At 47.1% G+C, this 24,658-nt stretch overlaps 1 protein-coding gene across 5 annotated transcripts in view; it reads left to right on the top strand.

The window, feature by feature from the left end:
- The first annotated feature begins 5,513 nt into the window (after nucleotides 1-5,513).
- The window catches only part of LOC141166861 (inositol polyphosphate-5-phosphatase A-like), a 95,559-nt gene continuing 76,414 nt past the window's right edge, over nucleotides 5,514-24,658 (top strand). Inside the window, exons 1-3 of one of the 5 annotated variants that reach the window (XM_073654007.1) lie at nucleotides 5,514-5,656; nucleotides 14,729-14,934; nucleotides 16,734-16,830. In XM_073654007.1, the coding sequence (XP_073510108.1) occupies nucleotides 16,774-16,830 (57 nt within the window). In that variant the 5' untranslated portion in view covers nucleotides 5,514-5,656; nucleotides 14,729-14,934; nucleotides 16,734-16,773. Of the gene's footprint in view, nucleotides 5,657-14,728; nucleotides 14,935-15,909; nucleotides 16,024-16,214; nucleotides 16,395-16,733; nucleotides 16,831-18,461; nucleotides 18,592-24,658 lie in introns of those variants that run through there. The other 4 variants (XM_073654010.1, XM_073654009.1, XM_073654008.1 and 1 more) reach the window with 4 other exon arrangements.

Here is a 24,658-nt window from a genome sequence, read left to right as displayed (position 1 = left end):
AGACCCATAACGTTTTCAATTTTTGGTCGATGGAGCTGACTGAGGACTTGTTTGTTGAACCCTGAGCTGAAGTTTTTATTGATACCATTTTGGGCTAGATATAATATTTTGATCACCTCTTATTGCATTTTTTTGCAACCTTCGAAAAAACAGAGATTTTTTTTCTGATTACCCCTTTTACTGATCGGGTTAATAAATTTCATATATTTATAGATCGGGCTTCTACGGACGTAGCGATACCAAATATGTGTGTTTTTTTTCTCTTATTTTTAATTGGGGGCAAAAAAATGGGGGTGATTTGAACTTTTATATCTTTTTTTTTTTTTTTCATATTTTTAAACTTTTTTTTTATTTTTTACTTTCTACTATCTTTAGTCCCCTTAAGGGACCTACAATCATGCGATCGCTTGTACTATACACAGCAATACTACAGTACTGCTGTGTAAAGCAAAAATCACAGTCTCCTGTGAACGCCATCCACAGTCTAGCTTTCACAGGAGAACCATCATGAAAGGCATGGGGGTCTTCAGCAAACCCCAGGCCGTCAGGGCAACCTATCGGAGCCTCGGGATCGCATCATTGACACCTTGATGGACTATTAGAGGCAGATAATGTCTGAATAACACAGCCATCATCTGCCACGAAAGATGCAGGCTCAGCTTGTGAGCCTGCATCAAAGTCAGAGAGCCGACATATGATGTAACTGTATGTCATATGACGGTAAGGGCTTAAAGGTAGCGATCGGTAAGTATTTCAGCACATGCACGGTACAAATAATACTGATAGCTAAGAGTATAAATAATAAAAATATATATAGCTGGCGTGCTACTTTTAAAAGGGTATTAAACACATCAGTACCTGTCCTCAGTCATGTTAGGCTAGCCGTTATCCAGTGGACTCACTCCGTATGTTAAAGCGCTGCGGAATATGTTGGCGCTATATAAAAATAAAGATTATTATTATTATAGTAATGTTCAGGGCATTTAAGAAGCCAATATAGATAAGATTTTAAAAGTTTTTTTTTTTTCTCAGCATTCATATAGTTTTGGCGATGTAAATTATGTGCTGGACTAAAAACTTTGATCACCAAGTTCATGGAGTGAACATGTAGCAAGGACTAGAGAGGAACGCAGCTCGGTGCAAGGGCTACATGCTTCCATTTCTGCACTGTGATGTGTATAGTTTCCATATTCTACAACCTTCTGATAATACAACACGTCAATGGGCTCCATGTGAGCCCCCGTTCACGGCTTCCTCCCCTCTCGAATGTTACCCCAGCACCTCCAGCCACTGAATTTGCATGTATGCACAACAGGAAATGTACCAAAAATATTCCTACCCTCCGGATATAGCTGCACTCACACATAGAGACAGGATTTAAATGGCAAATACTGTATATACCAACCAGACTTACTGTGTATATATAAGTTACGTACAACCACTGACAGCTGAAATGAATAGCATTGATTATCTCATGACCATGGCGCCGGTCAATGGATAGCATTAATTATCTCACGATAATGGCACCGGTCAATGATGGGGAATGGGGGGGGGGTTGAGTGGCAAATCAACAGTCCGTTCTTAAAGTTGACATGTTGGAAGCAAGAAAAATGGGCAAGCAGAAAGATCTGAAAGACTATGACGAGGTCCAAATTGTGACTGCTAGTTAACTGGGTCGAAGTGTCTTCAAAATGTGACGTCTCGGGTGTTCCCGGAATGTTGTGGATAGTGATTAACAAATGAAGTCCAAGAAAGGAGAACTAAGGAATCAGGTGCACAAGGCTGACTGATGTGGGGGTGTGAAGGCTAGCTCATCTGAATGGCTATGATAGAAAGATGTCAGCAACTGATTGTAGTCAGAGAATCCATTCTGACCCCTTTCCACTGAAGAAAGTGCCTACAATGGACATGTGAGCACCATAACTGCACCATAGAGCTAAGCAAAAAGGTGTCCTGATGTTATGAATCACATAATCTTTCTCCTGAATAGCATTTGGGAGGCACAGGACCATGGGTATACTCCCTTCTACTAGGGGCTCAACTCTAAGTGGTGAAGTGTTTTCTTCGCCGGATGGACTATACAGTCTCCTCAGACACCAAGCAGCTCAGTTTTAGCCTAGTGTCTATGAGAGGAGACAGGACCTGTTTTCTGCAATTTTTTTATATATAGGTGGTTCAGATGTTCTTCATAATTTTTTATTACCCCAATGGAGGAAACACCATGCACTCCAAAGTACACTTTACCGTCCCTCATCGGCATGCTGTTGACCCTATAATCGTGAGAGGTTACGGAAGGTATGGCTTCTTGAGTGTCTTATTTTGAAGATTGAGTCTAATTCCTTCACTCTTTCCGTGCTGTTCCTCTTTTTTTTTACCCAGGGACAACTAGGGCTCCTTTTCTTGGGGTATTGCCCCTCCTTTTTATTCCACTTGTGCTGCCTCCCCTTTGGACCTCTTATTTTACTTTACAGCCACATTTTCTTGGCGCTAACCACCAACTTATAGTGCCTTTATGTCACATTTGAGGCTGTTTTCCTGCTACTGGTGGTCCCTCTAGAGCAGGGGTGGGGAACCTTTTTTGTGCCAAAGGGCATTTCAATATTTACACTATTCTTCGGGGGCCGTACAAATCATGTGCTAACTCCATGCGCAAAGTACTTCCTGACGTTGGCACTGGTGTCAGGAAGTAATTTTTCATTGCATGCGCCTCAGCATTCAGTAGTGCGTGCTCCCAGAAGAAGAAATTAAATGGCCAGCGGCTGGCAAAACACCGGTGCCAGCGCAAGCACTGCCCGGGGAAGGGGGCGGAGAAAAGGTCATTGTGGGCCATAAAAGGCCCGCGGGCCTGAGGTTCCCCACACTTGTTCTAGAGCCTCCCTAGCACACACTGTTGCTCAAAAAATTTTTTCCCTTCAGGGACTTATTGCCTGATTTATCAAGGCTGCAGCTTCCATTGTGGCTGTTGTGGGACACAACTTTTGTCCCACCAACTGGACAGTTTGGTGCTTCTCCTGACCCTCCTCCTTGCTTGGGGGAGGTCAGAGAGCAGAATCTTTCAGGTCAATTGTCGTTATATAGTGTGAGAGGGTCTCTTTATTTTTTCTGAAGTCTGTTTCTCATTCCATGGTGGCTTCTCTGCATCAGAGGTCTACAGCTCCAGCCTCCCCTCAACTATCTGTATCAACTGGGGACACCGATCCTGAAACTTACTGGATATCTGTAGTCGCCCTTTTGGGACCATTCTTGTTTTTTTTTTTCCAGGCGCCATGTCCTCTTCCCAGTAAGATTCCCCCTTGTTGATTTGGTCACCTATTTTGTTTGCTCAATACTGCAAAAAAAGCTTACAATGCGGGCAGCCAGGTTCCTTTTGTGCCCAGTTCCTGCCCTCTCATGACCCATTGGGAGCAGAGCCCATCCAAGCCTTAGGTAACCTTGCTATGCTCGTCCAATCTTTGGGCAATTCCCTGTCAATTCAACTTGTTCATCAATGTTCTCCTACCCAAACGCGGCCTGCCGCTTCCTTACAGAGACTTTCTCACAGGAGATAAAAGATCTCTTCCCACAGATCAACCTCCCGCAGTTCAGTCCCAGTACAGAGCCACAAAAGGATGGTACTGCTTCTCATGTCCAATCTGAATTTCTGAGTGACATCTCTGACTAAGACTCTGGGTCCATGCAGAATTCTAAGGTGGCTTTCATTATGCTGGACTTTATTATGGCAGTGAGGAACACTTTCCAGGTCAAGGATGCGTCAGCTTCCCAGGACATGGTTTCCTTCCTTTGGAACTGCAGTCAACAGGTCAACTTTCCCAGCCATGAAAACTTTGATGTGCATGCCTTCCTCAAAGACGTTTGAGACCCTCTACCCCTTTTGCAGATGAATTGGTTGCCAAATGGTCCATAGCTCCCTTCGTGGATCTCCAAGTAACTCGCCTCTTTATGTGGCATCCCTCGGTGACCCTCTGGATTAGGTGATTGACTCCCTCTCAAAAGCCGCATTTTTTGGTGGCATTGCTCTGCCTTACATCCTGCCTTTTGTGAAGTCTTGGTTCAGCAAGGTTTGTACGGCTAAGCATCTTCACCAGAATTTATCTTCTAGGGCTCTTCAGGAGCATCTTTTTGACCTCTCTTCTCTTTTCTACATGCCTCAAAATTCCATTGCGAGGCTTCCTTATGCCAGCACAACTTAAAAGCCTGTACTGCAGCCAATTCCATGGCTGTTCACTACTCCACTTGATTCAGATCCTGTTCTGTTGATTCTGCTTCCAAAAAGGCTCTTATTGCACTGCGCTCCGATTCGTAGGAGACAGGCTCTTTGGAAAGTGCCTAGATGAAGTCATCAAGGATGCTACTGTGGGGCAAGAGTGCTATGTTCCCCTAGAATCCTCACACCCTGCCATCTAAGTGCTCCTAGAGATTTTGCTCCATATGCAGATCCTCTTCCTGTAGGGGCAACGAGTCCTCCCAACCTTCCTTCCTCCACCCAAATTGCAAGCAACCCTTGTTTAAACCCAAACATTCCGGGTACACATGTCCCAGAAAAAAACCTCCAGGTCCTCCATTACTCTTCTTTTTTTAGGTGTGGTAATGTCTTTTCTCCTGCAGAAAGATCTACTGTAGATGGCTCACATGGACAATGCCTGAGATAGGGAGGTGATATCTCTGGATTACCACATCAATTTTGCATCCCTTTCCCCATACAGGTTCTTTACTTTGTCCTCTCCAAATGCTTGATTTTATGCATTTGCCATCTTCCAGACTGTCCATGACCCTCTGCTCCAAGGAGTCATTGCAATCCCATCAAAGAGGCATCTGATTTGGCTCCAAATTTCTAATGCTGCAGGACGATGACCCCAAACATACAGCCTATGTCATGAAGCACTATCTTCAGCGTAAAGAACAAGGCATCCTGGAAGTGGTGATATGGCTCTCACAGAGCCCTGATCTTATCATTGAGCCTGTCTGGGATTACATGAAGAGACTGAAGGATTTGTGCAAGGGACATCCACAGAAGATCTGTGGTTAGTTCTCCAAGACGTTTGGAACAACCTCCCTGCCGAGTTCCTTCAAAACCTGTGCGCAAGTGACAAGTGTACCTAGAAAAGCTGGTGCTGTTTGAAAGCAAAGGGCGGTCACACCAAATATTGATTATATTTAGATTTCTCTTTTGTTCATTCGCTTGGCATTTTGTTAATGGATAAAAATAAATCATTAATATATCTATACATACAGTACTGTGCAAAAGTTTTAGGTTTTAAGTGGAGAAAATGCTGGAAAAAAAGGCTTTCAAAAACTGGTTGACTAATGTAGGCAAAAAGAAACTCTCCTGGCCGGCGTTCGGGGGGAATGGAGCGCTGTAGATGTGTTTGACAGTCGATATTTCTTTCGCAAGTATACGTTGGAGTATTCATAGTAAACATCCGGTAATCTTCGTAGGGTGAACTTCTGATGGAACATTTAGATTCGGTGTGCAGAGTCTGTTTCTGAAGCTTCCCTTGAGAACAGTGGGGCCTCAGGGGTTAACTCCTTCCTGCTCCTTCAAGGACAGGAAATACAAACTTTATGGTATAAGTGGATCTCCCAGCCCCCTCATCTTCCTCATGAAATAGTGCAAAGACCAGGAAGGTTTGGCTCCGCTAAGTTACAGTACATTTCGGTAGGTATAACATTCTTTTGTTTAGGGTGGGGGGAGGTGAGATGAGATGGCTGCAGGCAGCATACTCCGAACATCTTGTGAGAAAATGTCCAAATCTAATTATGGAATCTCAATGTTCTGACCCATAACTGAATAGCTCGGGTTTAACTGAAATGGTTGAAGGGGACCTCCGGGTGTATATATATATATATATATATATATATATATATATATATATATATATATATATATATATATATATATATATATATATATACATTATACGTCAGGACTAGCTTTTTCTGATGTATACAGTAACATTCCCATAGGCCGCCATTCACCACTCGGAGGCCGAAAGTGTGTTCTTTCAGCCTCCGTTTGGCAGGTATGCATCTGTATACTGTTTGCTTTACTGTGTATTATTATTCATTATTCCATGGTGCTTTACATGTGAAAAGGGTATACATAATAAAAACAAGTACAATAATGTTACACAATACAAGTCAGCGACTGGTACAAGAGGAGAGAGGACCCTGCCCGCAAGGGCTCACAATCTACAAAGGGATGGGTGAGGGTAGAGCTGGTCGTGCAGCGGTATGGTGAAACAAGGGTTACTGCAGGTTGTACGCTTGTCGAGAGAGGTTGCCCTTCAGGTTCCTTTTGAAGGTTTCCATAGTCGGCGATAGTCTGTGTGTTGGGGTAGAGAGTTCCAGAGTAGGGGGATGCACGAGAGAAATCTTGTATGCGATTGTGGGAAGAGGATATAAGAGGGGAGTAGAGAAGGAAATCTTGTCAGGATCGGAGGTTGCGTGTAGGTAAGTACCAGGAGACTAGGTCACAGATGTATGGAGGAGACCGGTTGTGGATGGCTTTGTATGCCATGGTTAGGGTTTTGAACTGGAGTCTCTGGGCAATGAGGAGACAGTGAAGGGACTGACAGAGAGGAGAGGCCTGGGAATAGCGGGGGCAGGTGGATTAGTCGGGCAGCGGAGTTTAGGATCGATTGGAGGGGGTGCGAGAATGGTAGAAGGGAGGCCACAGAGCAGGAGGTTGCAGTAGTCAAAGCGGGAGATTAATAGGGCATGCGCTAGTGTTTTTGCAGATTAAGGAATGTGCAGATCCGGGAAATATTTTGGAGTTGGAGTCGGCAGGAAGTGGAAAGGACTTGGATATGTCGTTTGAAGGAGAGATCAGATTCAAGGATTACACCGAGGCTGCGAACTTGCGGGACTGGGGAGAGTCAGCAGGCATTGACTTTTGATGGATAGGTCTGTTGGAGGGATTGAATGAGATGGGGGAAAGATGAATTGTTTTATCCATGTTAAGTTTTAGAAAACTAGCAGAGAGGAAGGATGAAATTGCAGACAGACATTGTGGGATTCTGGTTAGTAAGGAGGTGATATCCGGTTAAGAGAGGTAGATCTGTGTGTCATCAGTAATAGAGGTGATACTGGAAGCCGTGGGACTCTATGAGCTGTCCCAGGCCAAAGGTGTAGATGGAGAAGAGCAGGGGTCCTAGAACTGAACCTTTGGGAAAACCGTCAGCTAGGAGGCGATATGAGGAGGTGGTGTGAGAGTGGGAGATGCTGAATGTCTGGTATGTTAGATATGAAGAAATCCAGGACAGGGCCAGGTCTGTGATTCCAAGTGATGAGAGAATCTGGAGTAAGAGGGAATGGTCCTCTATGTTGAATGCAGAGGACAGGCCCAGAAGCAGGAGGATAGAGATGTGTCGCTTGGATTTGGCGGTTAGTAGGTTATTGGTGACTTTAATCAGGGCAGTTTCAGTGGAATGATGTGGTCTGAAGCCAGATTGTAAGCGGTCAAAGAGGGAGCAGGAGGAGAGGTGTGAGGACAGTTCAAGATGAACGTCCTACTGTATGGGAAAGAGCAGCAGACTACGCTTTCCTGTACAGAGGGACATTCTGAAGAAACATATAGCATGCGGTATACATTTCTGTACAATAGGTCTATATGGTGTGCGAAGGCCTTTTATTACATCCTGAATGTGACCAAGGTTGGACACATACCTTTGGAGCTTATGCACCTGAAAATGGCCACAAACGTAATGTGTACCTTAGCCTTAATAAGCATCCTATTACTGATTCATATTGAGACCTGTTTAGGATTTTCTCTAAGGGCTCTTTCACACGTCAGTATCTCCGGTACGTGTGGTGGCAGTTTCCACACATACTGGATGCACTGATACACGCAGACCCATTCAAATCTATGGATTGGCGCACATGTCAGTGTGTTTCCACGGACCGTGTGTCCGTGTGCTCCACAAGCTGACATGTCTGTTTGTTACAAGCTGCACGGTCCGCAAAATGTCTCACACTGAACACACACAAATGACATCCGTGTGTCATCAGTGTGACACATAGCGGCGCCTGGGAATCAGTGTACACTTAGCGCTGTTCACAAGCCCCGGGTTCTGAAAGCTGCCCTCATCATTGTCCCTTGCTTGCACTGTGATCAGCACGAGGTAGGGACAATGTTGGGGGTAGTAGTCTGCTCCCGCAGTATTCCTATGTAAAAATAAGAATACAATAATTAAATCCTTATACTCACCTGTCCGGAGATGTCCCCCGCTGTAATCCTCTGACTGCTGACGCCAAGGAGTCGGGGAGAATGAGCCGCTCCAGCGAGCGGGGCCCTGCACTGAGCGAAGCGACACCGCTCCTGAGCTCAGCGCAGCTCCGGGGCCTGCTCGTTGGAGCAGCTCATTCTCCCCGGTTCTGATTCACAGGTGCTAGTACGTGTGATCCTGATGCGGCACACGGTTGCCACACGTGTGCCACACACAGACACACAGGACACGGGTATCTCCGGTACGGGTTTGTCCGGTACTGGAAATATCTGGACATGTGAAACCGCCCTAAGATTGTGTGGTCACCTTTCCATCAAACTCAGAGACTGAAATTACAGGGATATGACCCCTCTTCTGATAAGTGAGGGTCTCAGCCTCCTCAATATTAGGCATTTAAAGAAGCACTCCTCCCATCAAAGGTTTTATCCTCTTAATATATTGCAATCATCATATTATATAGCACTGTGTATTTACAATTGCTCACTTTGCCTTTCTACCCAGTTAATTCTTCTCTTTTCTCTGCTCTATGTAGAAACAGGAGGTCTCTTTTCCCTGTATTTACCATTCCTCTGTTCAACTTCTGACCCAACAACTCCGCTCCTCTCCCTGCCATAGACTTTTGCAGTGACTCATGACTTGTGCAGGGAAAATTGACCTCCTGTTTCTACGTAGAGCTTAGAAGGATTCAGCTAGTCAGTTTTTAATCACGTGATGGTATAGACCTAATGGAAAGAGAATTACAGTAACTGGTGTAAGGTGGCTAATGGTCGCGTAGTCGATGGGAGGTATGTGTCACAGAATGGCTGGTCTCTGTGATGTAGCCCGGAGTGTTTCTATAGTGCACATAAGCACTAAGAGGATCGTTTGGTGCACCTGGGAGCCGGTTTACGGGTAGGTAGGAGAGAATGGGCGGGTTCAGCTACCCACATACCTCACCTCTGGGTGTGGTTAACAACCTATATAATGGAGGCTGTTGTTTGTCACATGGTCTGTGTTTTGGAGGGAGAAGGCCTCCTGTGTGTTGTCTCCAGACTGAGCTGTGTGCTGGATGCTTACCGGCCTGTGTGACCACAGGTCCGGTTTACCAAGCGACTTTGCCTAAAGGACTGTTTTCTTTTGCTTTTGCCTGCACTAAAGGCTGTTTGTTTAAATGTTTCCTTTGACGATTTATGAAGTCAATAAACCACTATGGACATTTTAAGGAACATGCCTCCTGTTTGACTCTCATCGCACCTGAGTGAGTAGAATCCCTACAATTGGTGGAGAAGGCGGGCAGCGTTCCCAGCGGACACGTGTGACTGCTATAAGAAGGACTGGATGTCCTGGGTGAAGTCTGCCATAAGCCAGCAAGTGACACCAGACAAGATGGAGGACCTGCTCAAGCATCTGTTGCAGGCGCAGCATCAACAGCAACAAGCACCACCAACAGATGCTACAGCAACTGCAGATGGCGCAACAGGAGACCACCAAATTGCTTATCCAGCAGCTCCAGCAGCAGGCCCAGCAGGACCAGTGCCGACAACAGCAGCAGCAGATTGATTTGCTAGCCGGGTCGATCCATGGCTCGGCATCAGCTCCGACGACAAGGTCAGTGGGTGATTTTTCCATCCGGAAGGTGGTAAGGGGAGCCCTGCAGAAAATGACCCCGGGGGATGATATACAGGCCTTCCTGACGGTGTTTGAAAGGGTCACCGAGAGAGAGAGACTTCCACCCGAGCAGTGGACAGAGGTGCTGGCGACATACTTAACGGGGGAGCCACAGAAGGCTTATTATGACTTAGCTCTGCAGGACACCAAGGAGCATGGTAAATTAAAAACCAAAATTCTGGCACGCTTGGGGGTGACGATGACTGTCAGGGCACAGCTGGTCCACCGCTGGGCGTATTACCGGGACAAACCCCCTCGCTCCCAAATGTTTGGCCTGTTGCACCTAGTCCAGAAGTGGCTGCAGCTGGAGTCCTCTACGCCTGCGCAGATCGTAGAGCAAGTGGTTTGTGCACTCCCTACCAAGTCCCACACAGACTTGGGTTTCCCAGGGTGATCCCTGGAATGCTGATGAACTGGTCGGACTGGTTGAGAGATACCAGGAGGTTGAAGATTCCTTGGGAAAATGCAGCCCACTCCATACTGGGGGTCCCAACAGGGAGCGCAGGTCCAAAAGGGGGTGGGGCGACCAAAGTCCAAAGGAGTGGGGTCCCTACGGGTGATGTGATTCTGTTGAAGGTGCCACGGCCCAGGCCATATAGCTGCCCGTTGTCCCCTGACTCCTGAGCAGATGGACTGCAGCATAGGATGCCAGTGTTTATATTACGCGTATCTGGCCTGCAGTGTGAACTGTCCACCCAGCGAGGGGCCCCAATTTGTGTCCCGTGAAGGTGAACGGGCAGCAGGTAACGGCGCTGCTAGACACTGGGAGTCTGACCCTTGTGAGGGCCATTCTTCCTCTCCAACTGATCCCGGGGGGAAAAGGTCAGCATACGGTGCATTCATGGCGATGCTAAAGACTATCCTATGGCCAGAATGGACATTGAAACGGCCCACGGTACTGAGTCCCATGAGGTCAGCGTCGTTCAGGACTTGTTGCACCCTATCATTATAGGTCGGGACTTTTGTTTATTTTGGGATCTGTGGGGGAAGGGTTCAGGGTTCGCTGGCGCGGTAAAGAAAACCGGTAACCCTGAAGAGGTATCACTACCCAGAGTCAGACGGGTTTCCTGTTTGTGTCCATCCTTGTGGGGGATGAGGAGGTAGAATCTCCTAGTCTGACATTCCAGGGTTAGGGGTGACCAGCGAGAATTTTGGGTCTGCCCAACATAGGGACCTAACTCTGAAGGAAGCCTTCAATAATGTCACGGTCATAAATGGAGTGGCACAGGAGCCAGGGGCTGATACCAGGTTTCCCTATTTTATGATAAGTGGGGAATTGTTGTACCGGGTCATGAAAGTGAGGGAAAGAGCTGGTGGAACAGTTAATAGTGCCGGGTGCCTATAGACGGAAGGTGTTGGACATGGCCCATTCGCATATCTTGAGGGGACATCTAGGGGTGGAAAAAAACACAGGAACGGATTATGCAGAGGTTCTATTGGCCCGGGTGTCACCGGGAAATATTAAAGTATTGCAGGTCCTGCCCTACATGCCAGTTAACTACCCCCACCTCTCACTTTCGAAGTCCCCTCGTGCCATTGCCCATTATTGAAGTGACATTCGAGAGAATTGCCATGGACTTGGTTGGTCCCCTGGTTAAATCTGCTCGTGGGCATCAATATATCTTGTTCATCCTGGACTATGCCACACGCTATCTGGATGCAATTCCCCTGAGAAACTCCTCTGCAAATAGTATAGCCCGCGAATTGGTCCACGTTTTTTCCCAGACAGGTTTACCAAGGGAGATCCTGACCGACCAGGGAACACCTTTTATGAGTAAGGTGATAAGGGAGTTATGCAAGGTCTTGCAAATCTCCCAACTGAGGACTTCAGTGTACCATCCTCAGACAGATGGCCTGGTGGAAAGATTTAATAAAACGCTAAAGAGTATGCTGAGGAAGGCCATAGAAAAGGACGGTAGAGACTGGGACTGTCTCCTCCCGTATCTGTTGTTCTCCATCCGAGAGGTTCCACAGGCCTCTACAGGGTTCTTGCTTTTCGAACTTCTGTATGGCCGACATCCGCGAGATCTCCTGGATATAGCCAAGGAAACTTGGGAAACCGAAGTCACTCCCCACAGAAGCATCATCGAGCATGGGGCACTGATGCAGTAGAGGATTGTGAAGGTGATGCCCATCATCAAAGAACATCTCTTCCAGGCACAATAGGCGCAGGCCAGGGTCTACAACCGCTCAGCCAGAGCGTGGAAATTCAATCCTGGTGACAGAGTCGTCGTTCTGATACCTACCGTGGAAAGTAAGTTCTTGGCAAGGACCGTATGAGGTCATGGAAAATGTTGACGAAGTGAATTATAAGGTTCACCAACCGGGATAACGTAAGCCATACCAGATATATCACGTCAACCTCATCAAGCCGTGGCAAGACAGAGACGCAGTGGAAGCTCCACGCTTGCTGGTCAAACCAGAAGGTGAGGTTGGAGGGGTCGTAATAGCGGAGACGCTAACGAAGGAGCAAAAACAGCAGTGTCGGGAGTTGCTGAGAGACTTGGGCCAGCAAGGTACATAACCACCTTGGATTTGAAAAAGGGATATTGCCAGATACCCATGACACAGGAAGCCAAGGAGAAGACTGCGTTTTCTACGCCGGACGGATACTTCCAGTATGTCCGGATGCTGTTTGGACTGCAGGGGGCCCCTGCTATCTTGCAGAGAGCTATGGATCAAATCCTTGCACCCCATTAGCAATACGCTGCAGCATACCTGGACGATATTGTTATCTTCAGCCTGGACTGGGAGAGTCATATGGAAAAGGTCCAGGCAGTGTTTGATGCTCAATAAAGCCAAAGAAATGTGCCATGGGAAAAGAAGAAGCCAAATACCTGGTTATGTAGGGGGGAGAGGTGAGATCAAACCCCAAATCAGTAAAGTGGAGGCAATCCAAACCTGGCTGAGACCGATGTCAAAGAAACAGGTTAGAGCTTTCCTGGGGATCATGGGATACTACAAGAGGTTCATCCCAAACTTTGCCATGATGGCCAGACCCCTGACTCACCTCCTTAAGGGGACAAAATCAGCCAAGGCCAAGTGGACTGCAGAGGCGGAGACGACCGTTCAAGAGATGAAAGTGGCTCTGTGTAGGCAACCGGTTCTGGTTGCCCCCGACTTCAAGAAAGAGTTTGTACTACAGACAAATGCCACATATGTCGGTTTAGGAGCAGTCCTTTCCCAGGAGATACATGGGGAGGAGTACCCTGTCCTCTACCTGAGTAGGACGCTGTCCTCATGCGAGAAGAATTATTCCGTCATAGAGAAGGAGTGCCTGGCTATAAAGTGGGCGGTGGACACGTTACGGTACTATCTATTAGGTAGAAAATTTAGATTGGTATCCGACCATACCCCACTCAGATGGATGAGGGAAACAAAGGGGAAAAATGCCAGGGTCACCCGCTGATTTTTAGCCCTACAGGATTTCAACTTCCATGTAGAACATAGAGCAGGGAAGCTACAAGGTAATGCCGATGCCCTCTCGAGAATCCCCTGTCTGGTAGTAGAAAGTGCCAAGCCCCACGGCTTTAGGCAGAGGGGGGAGGTATGTAAGGTGGCTAATGGTCGCGTAGTTGATGGGAGGTATGTGTCACAGAAATGGCTGGTCTCTGTGATGTAGCCCGGAGTGTTTCTCTAGTCCACATAAGCACTAAGAGGATCGTTTGGTGCACCTGGGAGCAGGGTTACGGGTAGCTAGGAGAGAATGGGTGGGTCCAGCTACCCACATGCCTCACCTCTGGGTGTGGTTAACAGCCTATAGATTGGAGGCTGTTGTTTGGCACATGGCCTGTGTTTGGAGGGAGAAGGCCCCTTGTGTGTGTTGTCTCCAGACTGAGCTGTGTGCTGGATGCTTACCGACTTGTGTGACCACAGGTCCGGTTTACCAAGAGACTTTGCTTAAAGGACTGTTTTCTTTTGCTTTTGCCTGCATTAAAGGCTGTTTGTTTCCATTTTGCTTTTGACGGTTTGTGAACTTAATAAACCGCTATTGTCATTTAAAGGAACATGCCTCCTGTTTGCCTCTCATCGCACCTGAGTGAGTAAAATCCCTACACTTCGTAGAAAGGAAAAATGAGGAGTTGTAAGTACGCAGTGCTATTTAATATGATGACTGCAATATATTAAGAAGATAAAAACTTTGATGGGAGTGCTTCTTTAAAAGGAATATGTCAATTAAATCAAACGTATTAAGACGTCTATATGGGCATGTGATTCATAGAAAGTTGAATAAAATTATACCTTGATATTAGCGACCTGATGTCTTATTCCACATTTTTCTTAATACATAAATGCTAAGATCTATGAGCCGGACATAGATCGCCCTGAGAATCCGCCTCCAGAGCTTATTTTCAATGAAATGGGATGTTACCAGTGTGAGTCATGTAATGACTGACAGTCTGCTCTCCTTATCTACATGTCTCACACTGATGACATCCCATTTTATTTAATATAATCTCTGGGGCAGATTCTCAGGGAGATCTATGTCCGGCCCATAGACCTTAAAAATTAATTTGTATATTAAGAAAATATGTTGATTTCTCTGGAATAAGACATCGGATCGCAGATACCAAGGTATCATTTTATTAAGCTTCTTATGACCTACATGCCCATATAGATAGCTTAGGAGGGTTGAGTTTACTGACAGATTCCCTTTAAGGATTATTCTATGCTGACTCCATAATTGCATAAAATGGAAATAACCCTTTAAGTCACCAGCTTACAGATATATTACTCCACTGTACAGCGCCCCTTTCAGTCTACCATACCTCTGCTTGTTTTAGAAAAAATTGCTTTGCTTTTTTTTTTAGAAAAATAATTAAGAAAGTAACTCTATGCTGTTGTTGTTTATTCAGTTACCAGACACTTGGATGCTGTCATTTTTCCTTGATCCTAAACGCCTTAAGAAGAATGCGTGTTGCTGGTATCTCACCGGGGGACATTTCTAACTTCCATGTGCATGTCGATGGATCTTGGAGCTTATTGAAATTCAATTTTATGTCCATTAAAGGGTTGAGAAACATTAACCATCTTGGAAGTGTAGCTCCATCTGGGACAGCTGGTATGTTGTCTGTCTGTGTAGAACGGTCCTTCCATGCTTTCCGTCTGCTTGTTTTCACTGGAGTCTTACGTTTCTTATTCAGTCGTGCAGCCTTGCGTTTGGTTGGACTTTTCTTTCTTGTACTAACTTTTGCGTGTTTCCAGGATTTCGCTGGTGATTTTGTTCCACTTGTGGATTGAGCTGAATAAGTTTTAGACTTGCTATTATGTCTGCATCTAGCGTGGGTGCTCCTGAGGTAATAATCTGATCTTCCCTTACCCTGCTCCTCTTTATGTTTCTCTTGGGTGTTCGAATCCAGGATGGTCTTCTTAAGAAGCGGAGGGTTATCAAGTGCAGATGTCGCCTTTCTTTTTAGATGGTCTCTAGATGTTACCGATTTCCTTTTAGTATTCTGTTCCTGGTGGTCTTCAACTTGACTCCTCAGCCAAAGTTTTTGTGGTTGAGTTTGTGGGTTTGAGGTTGCAGAAGTTTCCATGATTCGATAGATGCTCAAGATGTGTTTTGCTATGGGCATGGACACCTCGGTAAAGTTTGACACTTGAGGAGTTTTGTAATTGCCGTCTTCTATTACAACCATCTTCCCACTTATGGATTGTCCTACAGCTTAGATGTTCCTTATACGTGGACCATAAGTGCCTTCAACCTAGGCCACTGCAATTCTAGATTTTGTGTCCTTCTATTGCTGACATCACATAATGAAGTTTACCTTCTTTGTGATGTCACATACCTGGAATTCTATTCCTGAGTGACAAAGGGTCCTTGTTGACTAAACAGAAAGGTCATCACTGGCCTTGAAATGTATTGCTTTTTGAGACCTTAATAAAAATATATAACTCTCTGTACGCCGATATTTGATATCTTGGGGATATGCCTTGAGGGCGTTCGGTGTTGGAACCAGAGTAGTTGTTTGGTCTCTTTCACTACTTCTACATACTGCAATCTCCTGAGAAACGATTACATCAGATGTTAGATTTTGCAATAGCTGAAAGGAAGTGTGTAGTGCATGACGGCAAGACACAGTGGCTGATGGGTGTTTTACAGTCGCAGAATCCAGGATGGATTGTAGGCCGGACGGTCTCCAGCAGAGAGGTCAATTATATAATGATCTTAGACTAGTTATGTGTGTGTCAAACATGTTCAGTGGACCTTTTACTCTTCTACATTGCGTAACCTTCAAGGTCAGAAAAAAGAAGAGCTGGAGGTTTGAGGAGGATATGTAGTAGACTGCATGAGATATCTGTGGTGAGAGGGTGGGACAGGTATGTGAGCAGAGAGGCAGCGACACCTGGCCGGTGGGAGGAGCATTCTCGGCACACCTGAGCCAAGAAGGAGGGAGATCAGTGCAATGACAAGAACTGGCTGGGATATCTAAAATCAGATCCTGGGATTTCCAAATATTTGTAAAGCGGGCGGCCGACTAAGTCTGGATTAAAGGGATGCCCTACCAGGGACTGAGACAAGTTAATACCATAAACAGCCAGTGATGTGCCTTCGTGTGCCACTTTGCATAGTATTTACCTGTGTGCTGTGCTTATAAAGCTGTCTCCTCACCGATTGCTCCTGACACCTGCTCGCTTCTTCCAGTCTTTGCCCCTGGCCTCTTCCTTCTTCACTTCTATCTTAGACTTTTGCTCCCTCCTGGTTACTCTCCTCCCTCCTTGCTATCTTCTTGACCTTTTATTTGCAGATTTTCTCACTCCTACTTTCTATTCATTCTGGCATTCTTCAGTTCTGGAATTCTATATATTTGAAATTTTAGTCTCAAACTTTATTTTTTTGTGTGTTCCCGTGCTTCACAGTCTTGGTGACACTTGTGCCTCACAGTTTGTGAGCTCCATCATGGAGAGTCTGGGAGTCCTGCTCATCACGGCTAATATTGGCTCCGTGTGTGATGAGGTGAGTTGCTACCAAACTATCATAGTACCACCGATCCATCTTTAAGCTGCTTGCTAATAAGGATTCACTCGCTAGAAATCATAGTCGGACGGTTCCTTAGCTAATAGTCTGACTTTAAGGGGTTGTCCCCTTTTCAAAAACATTTTTCCCCCATAGGCTCAGTTACTTTTAAAAAGAACAAACTGTTCTTTACTTGCCCTTGCCAGATCCAACAATGTGTCTCTGCCACTGCCATGGTCTCTGTTTGGCTGCAGCGGTGACGCCACCTGGGAAGTGCTGCAGACAGTCACTGCTCAGCAGCTGTGCTAATGTAGACGGCACAGGCGTGGCATCACAATTGCAGCTAAACAGAGACCACGGACAGCACTGTCAACCCGGGGAGGGTAAAAAAAAAAAAATCAGTTTTTTTTTTCTGAAGGTAACAGTCTAGGGAAAAAGTCTTTTGAAAGGAGACCACCCCTTATTCTTAAAGGCAATATCCACTTTTCATTTCCATATCATTTTTAGGTCCAAAGTGATTAGTTTTTATTCATATATGTTTATAGAGATTTGTTTTTCTAATACAGAATCTACAGCAACTGATTAGATAGAGACCACCACTAGGGGGCGCTTATTATATACAGCATTATCATTGAGTTCAATGTATAAACAGTCTGCTGCAGGCTCCCAAGCTCCCTCTAGGGGTGGCTGCAGGCTACCTACAGATTACCTTTTAACTTTATCACCATGCAGGGGATTTGATGCAGAGAGCAGAGAGTTCAGAAGGGACGAGGATTCTTGACAAAATGTTCAAGATCTGAGTTTTGAATTGTGATCCCCCCCATTAGTTTTAGTTCCTTTATTTGCTTACATCCAGTTTACCCCCCAGAAACCTCCTATAGCAATAAAGGATGCATAGATAGCTGTCACATTGGGACCTAATGACTGTCAGTGGTCCAAAGGTGCACATTAAATGGCACATATTATATTTCATACTTTTGCAAATTTATAATAAGACCAATAGGTTTGTTTCATATTATAGATATGAGTCTGCTTATTCCAGTGAAAACAGCGCCACCCTCATCCATGGGCTGTGTCTGGTATTACAGCAGTCACTTCAATAGAGCAAAGGCCATGGACAAAAGTGAGCAGACCCCTTCTCCTAATACACAACCCCTTTACACATTGTCATCCATGTTATTCAATGCCACAGCATTATTTTACAGAGAAACTATGAGAACCTTTGCCCGGCTCTAAGAAGAGGACGCTATATGTTATGCTCAATATAGAACACTTTAGAATCAGAATTAGATTTTTTTTTGTATATTTTTTTTCCCAATAATTTGCCTATAAAACATAAAACAGACATGAAAATATCATGCAAATATTTCTGTACTACTGCCGTGATTAAAAAGCAAGGGATTTGCATTGATTGGGGTAGAATTTATACAGGGAAAAAGACAAGGGGACAAGGAATGACGTATTTGTTGCAGATTTCCAACCTTGTAACGTCTGATTATTCATCATTCTAAAGTTGCCTTTCCAATTATCTGCACTTGGATCAGAGATTGGAGCTGTGACATTTTGTTTAGTCCCTTTTCAAAATTTTGCTTTTCCATATTTTGCAGTCTTTCTTTAAAGGGTGTTGTTAAGATTCAAAGTTATTCCCTATCCAAAGGATGAGGCTACACCTTTCCAATCGCTGAGGATCTGACCGCTGTGGCCCGCAGCGATTCCGAGAACCGTGGCTTTGATGCTGAGCCGTGGCTGAATGGACCAGAGGTCGGTCATACTCACTGCTGCTCCCCAATCTCTGCTGCTCCCATTAAGAATGTGCATGATTGACCAGCGTTTCCAATTTTTGGGATCGCTGGGGGCTGCAGCGATCAGACCTCCAGTGATCAGAAAGTTATTACATATCCCGAGGAGCACCCCTTGAAGTGTCCCTGTGTGCGGCGTCTCAAACATTGTCTAGTTTATTTCTTGTGTGACCTTGTATCCAACGTTTTAAGAGCAATATTACATTGTCCCTTTCTGTGGAGTACTGCACAAGTTCCTTTCTTCACTGGTATTCATCTACTGGCCTGGTAATTACTAATTCTAGTGTCAGGTCTGTCTCACGTCTTGTCTCTAGACTGTAGTAATATTGCTTAAACATACCTGTCTTTTATATCCTCACCCACTGATCTCAGTTGTGCAGTTACTCCCTGCATTACCTTTATGTGTTGTTGCATAGCCTTTTTGCTGAGCCTCATTTTATACAGAATCGGGCAGCAGATATAACTTAGAATAATTTTTTTCGTGTAGTTTTTTTCAGTGCCTTCCACATGCCTATAGAAGTGTTCACAAGTCTTTACATGTAGCATTTTCCACACACAGTTTCGCTTCCTTTCTCTTTACTCGCTTATCCTCTATCTTCACTATTCCTCACTACTTCACCACAGCCCAGCCTATTCTCTACCCTTTTTTCCCCCTCTAGTGAACTATATTGCCAGTATGGCCGGTACTTACGGTATCTTCTCTGTCTGACGCTCTGGATCTCCCTCGGCACTCTCTTCGTCTTACGTACTCTGTCCCATCTAGGCCCGTTACCTCAGCGAGTTATAAACTCTGAGGCATACTACTAGGCGTCCTGTCCTAGGACCCGTCTCTGATCGATCACTCTATTCCTTTAGTCTCTTCTTTTCCACTTTTCGCTAGGATTTCGCTATCTCTTTCTCTCGGTCTCCTCTCACATTAAGGACACCCACGTTATGCGGCACTGCTCACACTAGACCTTAGGTCTTCTTTCTACGCACTCTGGGTCCTTTCTGACGTTCTCACAGGAAATGGCTTCTGTCCCTTTCTCTTAGCCCCTCCCACTCTGGGCTAGTCCCAACCATTAACTCTAACTTTCTCTATTCTCTTTCTCTATTGTTAAACAACACACATCATTAATGCATATCACTATTCACATTACACAATAATAACAATACACTTGTTCTTCAAGGGGGAAATATGGGCAATATGTCCATCTCCTTGCAGTAGCTTCATTTTCAGAAGGGATTGTTTTGCAGATTTCTTTTTTATAAATGGAAGCCCTATGACGCACCCCTGGGCCTGTGTCGCGCTGCGTTGCGCACGCGGGAGCTTACCCGGAGCCGGATCTTTTGAGGGTTCTAGTCTCGTGGCGGTGATCCGGTCCGTGCCCAGGGAGTCAGACTAAGTGGCGCTGTATTAGCGGTAGATTTTGGACGACTACGCCACCCGTTGAGTACAGCTAAGGAGCTGCTGCTGCAGGGCAGACCGCTGAGGCCGGTGGTAGGATTGTGCAGCGTGATAGTATAACCCCCAACGGGAGGGGTATGGCCTCAGGGCAGCCGACGTGGATGATGGGGGTAGCAGGAACCACTCGGAGACGGTACGGTGTAGTTCAGGGTCTTTACTGGTGACAAAGATAGACCCTCCCGGAGTACTGGCTAGCGATTGGGGTCTGGTCAGTCCTTGAGCAGATGGGATCTCCCCTGGCCAGGCGGAGTTGTAGGCCTCCCAAACTAACGATACTCTTCTGGCTACCTTGCTAGAGGCGGGTATAAGTAGCCCACGTCCCTGAGTGTACCGTGTGGTGCTCACCCGTATGGCCGGTGACTCGGGGCCTTCTAGTAGCTTCCGCTCCACGACGGCGGTGCTGGTCCCACGCGTGTGACCGTGCCTTCGGGTTTCTGGGCCAGAGGACCTGCAGTCCCCTGCCGGTCGGTTTCTGCTGTTGGATAGGAGTTAGTCCCCACAGCCTCGGACTCCGGGTCCGGTGATAACTTCTCAGTCAGGGCGAGCTCTGCAGCTGCCAGCCCCTGACTCCTTGTAGCACTGCTCCCACAGAGCTCCTGATGTTCTTTTCCTATATCTGCTTCTCTGTCTCTACTTCTTCTCTACTCACTCACCCTGCCTCAGCCCCAGGTTTATATAGGGGAAGTTCTTCCCCTCCCAGGACTGGGCAGGAGGTGTGGCATGCACAGGATCCCTGACCAAGAGACCTCCCACCTGCTCTCAGACATAACATTGCTGTTACTGTGGAAACCAGACCCCTGGGGTGCCACATTCCCCCCTAGTGAATTTTAGTACTCCGGGACTAAACATATTTTTAGAAAAACATAACAAGGTATAAACAATAATAATACAATAAGAAAAACACATAAAGATGGTTACGGCGTTTCCGCAACCGGGTGCAGTCTTTGAAGAAAACAAAGGTGTCCATTTCACCAAAACAGGGAGACGTAACCAGGTAGGGGTCTGTCCTGCCCCGAGTCCTTAACAGTCTTTAGTCCATTCCTAGGTTACGCTCCAACCATGTACAAGGATTCCCGGTAAATCCACCAAGGACTCCTATTTCCAGGTCAACAGGTAACTTACCAGGTCTCGCCCTCATTAGGTAAGCCGGGGTACAGTTGGTGGAACCGACCGGGATGTGGTTGTATAGGTCCACCAGATCGGGCAGCTTCTCAGGCCACAGACTGCGTTCTTCCAGGGGCAACGTTTTCAGGAGATCCATTACCACCTGGTTCATTTTCTCACAAAGTCCATTAGTTTGCGGATGATAGGGTGTCGTCCTTATCTTCCGGCAGCCATTCAGATTGCAGAATTCCTGGAAGACCTCCGCTTCAAAGGCAGGTCCCTGGTCCGTCAGCACTTGGTCCGGGTACCCGTGTGGACGGCAGAAGTGCTGCTGGAAGGCTCTAGCTGCTGTTTGAGCAGTTAAGTCCTTAACGGGCACGACAACCAAGAACCGGGAGTAATGATCCACAATGGTTAACGCGTAGACGTAGCCACTTCTGCTTGGGGTCAGTTTTACATGATCCAAGGCTACCAGTTCCAACGGCTGCCGGGTGACGATGGACTGCAGGGGAGTCTTCTGGCTGGCACGGTCCTTCCTTCTTAGGTTGCACGGGCCACAGTCTCTGCACCACCTCTCGATGGTTCCCCTCATGCCTACCCAGTGGAACCGCCCACGCAGCAGGAACTCCAGCTTCTTCCATCCGAAGTGTCCAGCCCCGTCGTGGTATGCTTCCATCACCATGGCTGCGTCTCTCCGTGGCACCACTACTTGCCAGATTAGTTCATGCGTCCGGGAGTTAACCATTCTGCGGCACAACTTCCCCTTGTAAAGGAACAGTCGACTCTTCTCAGCCCACAGTTGCTTGGCTTCCTCCGGAGCGTCTGGGTCAAGGCGAGCCTCTGGCCGAGTCAGCATCTCCTTCACCAGCCGGACGGCAGGGTCACTGTCTTGCGTTTCCTCCCAGTTGTAGTAAGGCAAGGGGTTAAACGTAGCGGCTTGCTTACTCCTTACCCGATGGGAATACTGGATAGTCCCATGACGGTGGAACGTGGGGAGTTCGACTTCTTCCAGTCCCTCTGGATCTTCTCCTACGTCCGGTAGGTTTGGCATCCTGGACAGGGCGTCCGTGTTGGTATTGGAGCGTCCTGCCCGGTATTTGATTGTGAACTCGTAGTTGGACAGACGAGCCATCCATCTCTGCTCTAGGGCACCGAGTCTTGCCGTGTCCAGGTGTGTCAACGGGTTGTTATCCGTGTACACGGTGAACCGGGAAGAAGCGAGGTAGTGCTTAAAGCGTTCGGTGACTGCCCACACCACTGCCAGGAACTCTAGCTTAAATGAGCTGTAATTCTCAGGGTTTCTTTCGGTGGGTCGCAGTTTTTGGCTGGCGTAAGCGATTACTCGTTCTTTCCCCTGCTGGATCTGGGACAGTACGGCTCCTAGCCCGATGTTACTTGCGTCGGTGTAGAGGATAAAGGGCTGGCTGTAATCAGGGTACGCCAGGATTTCATCCCCCGTGAGGGCCATCTTCAGCTGGCGGAAGGACTCTTCTTCTAACTTCTCCCATCTGAAGGGTGGCTTCTGGTTCTTGGCCTTCCGGGACTAGCCTATCAGGAGGTCCTGCATAGGAGCTGCCTTTTTGGTGAAACCGGGGATGAATCTGCGGTAATAGCCTACCAACCCGAGGAACTGCCGCACTTCCTTTACACTGGAGGGACTTGGCCATTCCTTAATTGCGGTGATCTTATCAGGGTCGGGAGCCACTCCATCAGCGCTCACCACGTGTCCCAGGTACTGCACCTTTGGTTTCAAGAGGTGACACTTGGAGGGTTTCACCTTTAGGCCGTAGCTTGCCAGAGCTTCGAACACTTCCGCCAGGTGTTTCAGGTGGTCCTCATACGTCTTGGAATATACGATGACATCGTCCAGGTACAACAGGACCGTCTCGAAGTTTCTGTGGCCCAGACAGCACTCCATTAATCGTTGGAAGGTCCCTGGCGCATTGCAGAGTCCGAACGGCATGCAGGTAAACTCGCTAAGTCCCATCGGGGTGGTGAATGCGGTCTTCTCCCGGTCCGCCTCTGCTACAGGAACCTGCCAGTACCCACTAGTGAGATCCAAGGTAGAGAAGAAGTTAGCAGATCTTAAAGCAGCCAAAGACTCCTCTATCCTTGGTAAGGGGTACGCATCCTTGTGTGTGATACGGTTGATTTTCCGGTAATCTACACACATCCTCATGGTGTTGTCTTTCTTTTTGACTAAGACTAGTGGAGCTGCCCAGGGGCTACAGCTATCCCTGATCACCCCAGCCTCCTTCATGTCTCTGAGCATCCCCTTGGCGTGTTGGTAGTGTGCAGGGGGTACGGGTCGATACCTCTCTTTTATGGGAGGATGGTCTCCCGTGGGGATGCGGTGTTCTACCCCCTTGACTCGCCCGAAGTCTAACGGGTGTTTACTAAACACTCTCTCGTACTCTTGAACCACCCGATAGACTCCCTGTTTCTGGTGTGAGGGAGTGGAGTCAGTACCCAAATGTAGTTGCTGACACCAGTCCTCCATTTTTTTCTGAGAGCCGTTACCTTCCTCCGGGGAAGATGGAGGCAAGGGTTCTACGGACTGTATGGAATCTTGATTGATGGTATACAATTTGGCTAGCGTGGCATACCGGGGCAGGTACACTTCCCTCTTCCCGATATTTATTATGCGAACGGGCACCCTCCCATGGCGTACATTGACCACCCCCCGTGCTGTCAAAATGGTGGGCCTACTGTCTGAGTAAACTGGTTCTACCATTGCCTGGTAATCTCTACCTCTCAGACCAATAGCTGCCCGGCACCAAATCATCATTTCACTTTTCGGGGGCATGGCAATAGGGAAAGGGTCACACATTCGCACGCTACCAATCTCACCACCGGAGAGTTCTAGCTGTTGCCGTCGCATCAGTGCCCGGATCTCTTTCTGGAGCACTCGCTGCTGGCCGGAGCTGGCGTTCTTGGCAACCTGCTGTAAAAGGAAAATCACCTCTGCAAGACAATTTTCAATTACATTAGTTCCTAGAGTTATCTTTGGGTGACTCTCGTGTTTGTCAATGTCTACAATGATCCGTCCCTGTGCTGCCAGTTCGACTCGACCGATTTTAAGGGTCACCTCTTTAAATCCAATCTGTGGCACGGGCTGACCATTGCTGGCGATGATACTCAAGTCATCGTCAGGGTAGCGGGTGATATCCGAGTCATTCCAGTACTGCTTGAAGAGCACGTACGGGATGGTGGTGACCTGTGACCCGGTGTCCAGTAGGGCACTCATAGGAATGCCATCCAGTACCACGGGTAAGACTGGACGTCCTCCCACATATTTGTCGCGCCAGTTCGATGGGCCTGGTGATCTTTTTCCTGGGGGTTGGCCCTCTACCCCAGGTTGTGCCAGTTTAAAGGACAGTACCTTGCCATATGTCCGGGTTGATTGCAGCGGCGGCAGATGGGTCGTCCGTCCTCGTTGTATCGGTCGCTGGGTCTTCCTCTGGCCGGTGGGGTCCTC

This window comes from Phyllobates terribilis, unplaced genomic scaffold (assembly GCF_046119375.1).
Source record: "Phyllobates terribilis strain yellow unplaced genomic scaffold, ASM4611937v1 Scaffold_11__3_contigs__length_659146591, whole genome shotgun sequence".
Lineage (NCBI taxonomy): Eukaryota > Metazoa > Chordata > Amphibia > Anura > Dendrobatidae > Phyllobates > Phyllobates terribilis.
The sequence above is the reverse complement of the archived record's forward strand: the minus strand, read 5'-3'. Positions and strand labels throughout refer to the sequence as shown.